This window comes from Gracilinanus agilis, chromosome 6 (assembly GCF_016433145.1).
Source record: "Gracilinanus agilis isolate LMUSP501 chromosome 6, AgileGrace, whole genome shotgun sequence".
Lineage (NCBI taxonomy): Eukaryota > Metazoa > Chordata > Mammalia > Didelphimorphia > Didelphidae > Gracilinanus > Gracilinanus agilis.
Window position 1 is genome coordinate 103,607,273 of NC_058135.1, and position 9,351 is coordinate 103,616,623.

At 37.2% G+C, this 9,351-nt stretch overlaps 1 protein-coding gene across 2 annotated transcripts in view; it reads right to left on the reverse strand.

Moving 5' to 3' along the window:
* The window catches only part of SMIM31 (small integral membrane protein 31), a 70,771-nt gene that overhangs the window by 21,056 nt on the left and 40,364 nt on the right, over positions 1-9,351 (reverse strand). Inside the window, exon 3 of one of the 2 annotated variants that reach the window (XM_044680693.1) lies at positions 8,946-9,205. The exons of the other annotated variant lie outside the window; for it this stretch is intronic. Coding sequence (XP_044536628.1) covers positions 9,123-9,205 — 83 coding nt within the window. The 3' untranslated portion in view covers positions 8,946-9,122. Of the gene's footprint in view, positions 1-8,945; positions 9,206-9,351 lie in introns of those variants that run through there. 2 annotated transcript variants of the gene reach the window in all.

Genomic DNA, 9,351 nt, shown 5'->3' on the forward strand with positions numbered 1-9,351 from the left:
AAAGGACTTAACCTCTTAATGCTTTAGGTGACTCAAGATTATAAATTGTATTGGTAGAAGGGGTTTCCTCTCCTGGAAGTTCCAGTAAAATTGCAGATTGAATTTCTATCCCTAAAGGCATACAAAATGTTTTCCTTAGAACAAACCTGTGAGGTAGGTAGAACAAACATCATCCTCATTAAACATGAGGAAATAGGCTATGAGAAATTAAATGCCGTAGCCATGATCACCCAGGTTATATCGGTTATATCATTGCTGTAGCCAGGACTAGATTCTTAGCTAGTCTCCCAAGTTCTGCATCTTGTGAGCTTTCTAGCATCCCCTACCGATTAGAGGACCACTGAGTTCGGAAATCCTGTCTGGACAATCTCCAGGGTCCAGCTCTCAGCTCCTCCACATTAAAAATCCCTTAAAGAATATCCCCTTTAAAAAAATAATATTCCTTGAGAGTTATTTTCACTGATGCTATTTTTAAGAAATCTATTTCCTCATTCAGACTTGGGGACCATTTGGACTTCAGGTAGGGTCCTAGGGCTGCTGAGGATGAGAGCTGGATCACTCAATTTTGGGGCTCAACACCTAGGATTAGAATTTCATTTAGCTCTACAGTCTACAGTACTTTCCCTCTTGCTTTTCCCCTGCCATCTATCTCTGAGTGCTTTAACTACAAAGTATCCACTTTAGCAGCTACCCTCCTTGAAGTTCTATCTTTTAAATAAAATATCTCTGATCTTCTCTCTTAATAACATTTGCAAGAAAAAAATTAGGCAAAGAGGGTTAAGCAACTTGCCCAGGGTTACACAGCTAGAATGCATCAGAGGTCAGATTTGAACTCAGGTCTTTCCAATTCCAGGTCTGACACTCTATCCTCTGTGCCACCTAGGTGCCCCATTTGTTGTGCTTTTGATGACTCCCAACTACACAAAGAGACCTTTAGACTGAAGGAATCTTTCTTAATTTTCATTCGGATTTCAAGGAAGTGAGTTTCGGTAACTCTTACTTCTTCCAAACTTTTTTCCCCCTTCTCTTTAATATAAAGGCAAACAGAGCCAAAAGAACTTGGGGAAGTTACATGGCACAATGAAAGGAATGGTGGGCTTGGAATCAAATCCTACCTCAGATTTCATTAGCTGAGTGATTCTCAGCTAGTCACATAATTTCTCTCAGCCTCAGTTTCTTCATGTGTAAAGTGAGGATAATAATAGTACAAACCACACAAGGTTGTTGTAAAGATCCAAGGAAACTCTATATATACATCTATATTTAACATTTTGTAAATTTCAAGTGATATATATGTGTACACACACACACACACACACTCACATATATATATATATATATAATAGCTATTCTAAGACTCATACTTCAGTTTAGTTGTTCATTGCTGGGTTTTCATTTCTATAAATCCATTAAGTAGATAAAATTCTTTTGTGAGTGAATGATTTATAATTCTAAGAGAATCCTCTCCCTTCAATGCTTTCTGCACTAAAACCAAAACTAGCTAGCAAAGCTCTATTACAGAGAAACCCCCCAAAATCATGTTAAAGAATAACAACTTAAAACACCGACTTTTACCAACTACAAGCTCTTGAACTGTTCTTTGCTCCTGAGTTCAGGAAGGGAGCTATCTCAGCTTGGTTATTAGCCTATAATTCAAGCAGTCCTGGGAGCTCAGCTTGGAATGTCTTTTGTCCTCTGTTCATATATTTTGGATCTCTCTAGGGGATGATGAGAAAATCTCGATGCTCAGTTATAACTCCCACACTGTGAGCCTCATCCCCTAGCTGAACCTTCCTTTTGCTCTTTTGCTTTTCCACAAACCCTTCACTACATTAAAAAATGGCGGGACTTTCCTTTTCAAAGGACAAACACTCATCTTTCTTTGGTTGTCACTAATGGGAGTGAGCAAGGGCACTTGAAATGCACTATTGAGAAGGAATGAGCGTTGGAAAGCTTAGTGATTTCTAGGATTGTGAAACTAGGGGTTTGGAGAATTATTTTTCCCTCCATTTTTGGAAGCACTATTGTCTAGGAGGAACCATGTGATGGAATAGATAAAGAGTCAGGTAGCCCTGCATTCAAGTCATGCTTCTGGAACACACAACCTGGATGACTGTGGCACCTCTTCAAGGCTAATTCATAGAGATGGAGTTACCTTCTATCCTTTCCTCATCTTCCAAATGGCATTTTTGCTTCTATTTTCCTATAGCCCCAGACACCTTCCTGAAACGGAAGGATTCAGAGATGTGCAGAGAGAGTTTCCCCATATTAAGAGTCAAAAAGGTAAATTAATAATATGAAAATGTTTCGATTGATAATATATGTATAACCCAGTGGAATTGCTTGTTAGCTCCGGGATGGGGGAGGGAAGTGGAAGGGAGACAACATGAATCATGTAACCACACATAAATATTTAAAAATAAAGAAAGAGAAAAAAACCAAACAAACTAGTAATCAGTCAATAGACCCAAAGGAAGACCAAAGAAAGCCTTTGGTCTCAGGATGCTCATGATCTAATAGAAGAGGCCAAGTGAAAGCAATTATGTACCAAGAATATATAAAGGATAATTTGGAGATAAACAACAGAGGAGAAGCACTGGCATCAAGGGGAATCAGGAAACGCTTCTCATGAAAGATGAGATTTTAGCTTATTTGAACTCTTGGTTAGTTGCCTCAATCTGAACCACCAAAGCAAGATACATCATCATTTGGCCCAATCTTACTGCTGTGCCAGCCCCTGCCATTGTGAGAGCTTGTGTATATGATTGTGTGTGTGAGTATGTGTTTGTGCACTTGTAGGCTTAGGAATCAGCCATGAGGCAGGCAATGCAATCTGAAAGTAGGGCAGGAGTTGAGTATACACCCAGGGCTAAGGGCAGCCATCCAGTGTCCATTGGCCCAGTGAGGATTTTTGTCATCTGCCAGTGGATTGCGAGCAGAGGCCATTTGTCTGAGTCTATAAGGAATCAGGAGAAGAAAAGCAAAGTTCCTTCTGGGAGCAGACCCTCTGGGTGGGAATAACATGAGCATTAATAGGCTCAAAGGAGGGTGAATGGAGACTTACTTCATGTCATTTAGTTTTTAGAGAGGAAGATATCCTGATATCTGTCTGGGACGGTAGGTATAAAAGACAACGTCTGCATCAGAGGAAGACCCGTCTTAGACCAGGCGCCTTAGAAACACTCTCCTGGCTCCTTGGAGGGAGGCCCTGTTACCTGGCCAGGCTCTGGGCTTCTTTCCTGAAGTTACAGGAATGGAAGCAAATTCTTAAAGGTTAAGACACTGGTTGGCTTCCTCAAATTCAGCCCATCAGAAAGAAGCCTGGAACTGATCCAGTATCCAGTATATGCAAGAACAAATCTGATTATTTCAGATGGAGCTTGGGCAAAACATTTCAGGGAGAGAGAGAACAAGGGAGCTTAAAAAAAGCTGAATTCCCTTGCATTGGGCTGCATGATGGACTGGGATAAGTTAGGAAGACCTTTGTACACTTGAAGCATTTATGTTTTGTTTAGTATAAGCTAAGGAACTATATGGAGAGAAGATTGCATTGAGAAACCAGGAGGGGGCACCAGTGAATATTTTCTCTGGTTCTACTGGTAACAGGACAGGGATTCACTAGAAACCATATTACACTTCTTAATGTTTAGATTCGAATTAGTCCAATTTTTTTCACGCATGGTCATTAAAGGATAAGCTGATTTTTTTGTTCATATTCATTATACCGATCAAATCATAGGCACTGATTTTTAAATGTTTTATTATACAGTTTGAGGAAACAGAGCAATTTAGAGGAGAAGTGAGTTATCTAAGGTGATGCAACCAATATCCAAGAGAGCTAGACTTCAAATCCAAGTACTTTCCATTGTACTACATAACCTCTTACAGTGGTATCAATGCTTTATTTTAAATAATAAAAAAAGTTTGGCTTATAATATGAGGCCAGAAAACAAAAGCAAATGTTTTAGTTGTTTTGTATTCTAAATGTAAGAGTAGGGAATGGTAGAAAGAATGTCTAACAGTTAGAAGTTCAAATTTCTGTTTTGCTTCACTTTTATGTCACTTTTCTTATTTTGACTTATTTTGGAAAATAAGGGCATTAGATGAGAAAGTATCTGAGGTCTCTTCTGCTCTAAATCTTTGTTAATATATGGAAACACTTTTATACATTTTTCCTTTAGACATCTTCCATATTCTTTGAAATAACAAAAGTAACAACTACTTAAATATTTTAAAAACGACTAGCAGAAATTTAGGAGACTTTAGGTATCCCAGACCAACAATATTTTCACTCCATAGTTGCTAATCCTTTTAGGGAAGCATGGGCCTAAATGACCTACCTAGGAATTCAATTCAATTCAATTAAAATTAAATTAAATTTAAAAATTAAATTAAAAACCTTGAAATAAAAAAAAAAACAACCCATATCCCAGGCTAATGTTTTATCTCTTCTTCTTTGGGTCATTTGTATTTATAGGTGTCTGTGGAAGTTCTCTGCTGGATCACATTAATTGTTCATTATAAACTGGTTGGACTCAATTTGAATTTGTACCGTTCCCTGGTAGCTCTCTCCATGTGAAGCACTGCCCTCTACTGGACCGCTGCTGCAATCGACAAGACTTTGAAAGAAGATCCTCCTCTGTTCAATGTTCACTTTTCTATAAATTTGTTAGGGACAGATGACTTGCGAGTTGATGTGCTAAATTCTGGGGATATGAAGATAGGTACAGCCCTTCCTTTCAAGGTCTTAGAGGATCATTTACTTAGAACTAGAACCCATCTTGGTGATCTTTAATGCCAACCCCTTCATTGTACCCAGATGAGAAAACGGAGTCCCCTGGAAATGAAGGAACTTGCTCAGGGTTACAGAGGTGGGATTCAAACCCACATATTCCTGATTGCAAGTCCAGATCTCTATATTTTACACTCTATTGCTTCTCAAGACCTTCTAACCTCTGTGTTCCCAGAATTCTTTGAGTTTCCCCCCCTTTTATCTATGGTATATATGGGTAGCTAAGTAGCACGATAGATAGCCTATTGAACTTGGAATCAGGAAGACTCATCTTCCTGACTTCAAATCTGGCCTCAGACACTTACTAGATTTGTGACCCTGGGTAAGTCACTTAACCCTGCTTATCTCAAACTCCTCATCTGTCAAATGAACTAGAGAAGGAAATGGCAAGCTACTCCAGTATCTTTGCTAAGAAAACCCCAGATGAGGTCATGAAGAATTGGACAAGACTGGATGACTGAATAATGATAAGGTGAATGTGTTTTTCTGTGGAAGTATAAGCTCCCCACACCACTGATTCTCCCACTTTCTCTAAAGGAGTCCTCCCCATGGAAAGAGTGCTGTGGAATTTGGGGTGTCGAGCATACCTTGACTTCTCTGTAAGAACACCTTTATAATTAGAATTCTACTTTGTCATTGGTATACCTGACTTGGGAGAGCCAATTGTTAAATTTTTAGTGCAAGCATTTATAGCTTGGAATGGCAAACACTACAGATGGTGGCTTGATTTATTGTTTTGCTTGTCGGGTGTTAAGAAAATATTGGAGAATATGTTAAAAATGCAGATCAGACTTAAATATGTATGGAAACCTCTTTGTTAAACATTTACTGGAGCACCTCTAATAGTCTAAGCACATAAAATAGCCTAAAACATTAAGATGTTTGCTGTAGTCTCCTTCCTCTTGCATAGCCTCCTGCCGTCTAATGGGAATTAGGAACCTGAGCTCTTTTCATCTTGAGGCCATAGTCTTACAGATGGAAGGTCCAACTTCCTCATTTTACATAGAAGGAAACTGAGGAAGGAGAGGTAAAATTACTTGCCTTGGGTCTCCTGGCTATTAAATGGTAGGGGCAGTATTGTTTCTGATCTTTGGTCTATTTTTTGTCTATTCTACATGCTTTCCTTTGGGAGAAAGCTTGTCTATATATGAACAATTGATTTATGAAGAAAAATGGGTTCTTTTCCTTTAAAGGGGAATTATCAGGAATGATGGGTAAACTGGATGGAAACTGGGCTTCCCAAATGGAAAAAAACCACAAATAATGTGTGACTGGTAACCTACAGGATGGTCAGCTGACCTCATTTCATCTTAGAGTAATTGGGAATTTCCCTTCTCTTAGTTGGGGCCTCTACTTTAGGACTTAAGGGTTTTGGCATTTTATTCCCACCAGTACTGCTGGGAACTTTGATGCCTGTGGTCTTTGGGTACCCACATTACTGAGACCTACTATCAATTCACCCTGACCATGAACCAACCCACACAGCAGAAAAATAGTCTATTATATCCTTAAATGAAATTCAAGATTTACTGGAGAATTGGAAATGAATGCCAATGTTCTTCACATTGCTTATGGCCACCCTAGATTTATCACGGACATTCTGACATTGTATTCCTCTGGGGAAATGAAGTAGATGTTTAACTTATATTCCCAATGGAGTCACTGAAGCATGATTTTGAAGATAGTTCAAGGAGTCCCTTTAAGGAAAATGTGGCACTGGGCCCTTGGGCTTTGACTTACATAGTATTTCTCATCATTGTCTGCTTTGATTTTTCTCTAGGGTAGGAAACCAAGTCCCGCTCCCATGAAACCCACTGATATTTCTTATATGTAACCTTTTATCCTCCAGAGAGTTTTCATCTGGGATAAGTTATTTTTTTCCTCAAAGGTGGCTGGATTTAGATCTTGGGAGTTGGAGGTAGAAGTGGTCCGGATGGATAGGGCTAAAGAAAATCAGTGTGAACGAATTCTCCCTGAATTCTTTTTCTGTTTTCTTCTTTAATAAGCACATTAATTTTTTAAAGTAAAAAATACTTATGATTTTTTATAGTACTTCATCTCTTCCCTATCCTTAGCTTGCTGGCAGAAATTGGAATGCTTTTTAAAGTAGCCTGGGTTCTCCCATCAAGTCCATGTTCATTAATTGATCCTAGAGGAGGTATGGCCTCTGACTTATCTTGGCTGTGTGATCCTACACAAGTCATTTAGCCTTTAAAACTATAAGATGTTGATAAGATGTCCATCGGCAATGGAGGAAAGAACTCTTTACTGACTTCTTCCTATACTGATGAAATCACAGGTCAGGTTCAAAATAAAAAGGTATGGATTTTAATTTTCTTTTCAAATGAGGAATAATTCAAAGTCTTTTCTGCCTCATAAGGATACACAAAATATAGGTGTTCTGTATCTTTGTATAATCATAGGTATCTGATTTATTTTAGAAAGGGATAGCGGAATTAAAACGAATAATAGGGTACATAGGACCTCTGTTCTGACTGAGTGCTATTGAATTTTCTATGTTTAGTATGTTAGTTAAATCATGTTAGTAATATTCTAGTTAAATTTTTTGGAGGCGTGTCTAATTTGGTTCCAGAGCTAAAAACATCTATTTTTACACTTTGGTAAAATATTTTAGGAGTATGTATTATGAATATAATTATGTTGAGAGTGGTAGTGGGCCAGCCCTTATTATTACTGAGATTGGCAGAGGAAGGACCATCCAAGAAAGGAGCAACATGGCTATGGGATCCTGAATTGGCAAATGTGTAAAGGAGTAACTTGGATGATAGGACTGTGGGGGTAGGTGCTGTCAGTCCATGATCACATAGTGAGTAAATATAAAAACAGAATCTGAACTCAGTTTTCCACATTCTCAAATTCAGGGCTCTTTCTATAATATAATACAATTCTTCTTTAAAAACAAAAACAAAACCTCTCTCAGTATAGTGACTGATATTCTGATAGATATGGAACATACACTAAAAAATTTGCTCAGTCTTCTAGATGAGTAACCATATTAAAAATGACAATACTATATAAAACCCAGTCATTAGGATAGGAAAAAAATTATTTGACAAAAACTGTTAGGAAAACTGCCTAGCAGTATGAAAGAAATTAGATTTAGATACATACTTCACACCATAAAGAAAGATAAATTCCAAATGGATACATGAACTAAATGTTAAAAGTCACATTAGTAAATAAATTAGAGAATCATGGAAATATATGCCATGCACATATGTGGACAAAAGAAAAGAACATGACCAAACAAAGGATAGAGAAGCTCATAGATGATTAAGTGGATAATTTTGATTAAATAATATTAAAAAGATTTTACACAAATCCAAAAAAACCCTAAGATTAAATGGGAAATAATCAGGAAGTATAATCTTTATAGTCAGTTTTTCTGATAAAGTTTTAATTTCCAAGATATAGGAGAAACTGATTAAACTTTATAAGAATAAGAGCCATTCCCCAATGGGATACATGGCCTAAAGAACCCAGACTATTTAAATTTATTTCAATATGAATTAAAGCAGTTCTGAGGTTCTACTTCACACCTATCAGATGGTAAATCTGATAAAAATGACAAATGTTGGAGGGGCTTCAGGAAAACAGGTACATTGATGCACTGTGGTTGGAGCTGTGAATTAGTCCAGTCATTCTGAAAAAATAATTTGGATTAATGCTTAAACTATTTATATCTTTGTGTAGCTATTATGCACTCTTTAACCCAGGAATATCACTACAAGGCTCATACTTGAAAGTGATCAAAGACAGTAAAAGATCTTTTATGTACAAAATTATTTATAGCAGTTCTCTCTTTTTTTTTTTTTACTGACAAAAACTTAGAAACTGAGGGGATGCCCACTGATTGGCGAATGGCTGAACAAATTGTGGTATATGAATATGCTAAAATATTATGATGTAAGAAACAAACAAAATGATTTTAAAGAGACACAAATGAGCAGAACTAGGAAAACAATTCATACTATAACATCTATATTTTTAAAAATGGATAACGGAATTGTGAACTACTTCTTGAGGGAGAATACCCATGCTAATGAAATCACTGATCCCCAGAAGTGTTGTTACTACAACTATGTTATTAGTAGAAGCACGTTGTAAAGCTCTATCAAAGGCCAGTTTAATTAATCAATATGTATTGATGAGAAATTTATTGAACACTTATTGTACTTGTTCTGTTCAAATTTTTGAAATGGGTAAAAAAGGAAAAGTGTGGGGACATTATTATTGTTTGAGAAGCGAGAAGACAAAATAAATTTGTGTGATAATAGAATAGTGATCCTGACTGCACAAATAAGGAGTGTCATTTTCTCTCTTTTTCTTTGTATTTTTTCCTCTCTCTTTTTCTTCTTTCTTTTTCCTTTTCCTCCTGTCCCCCTTCTTTCTCTTCTTTCCCCACTCTTTCTCTCTGACTCTCTAATTTCATTGATATGGAAAACTCCCATTGATATAGGGCAGAATGTTTAGTCATTTCTGTGGTGTCCAATACTTCATGATTCCATTTGGGGTTTTCCTCGCAGAGATATTGTAGT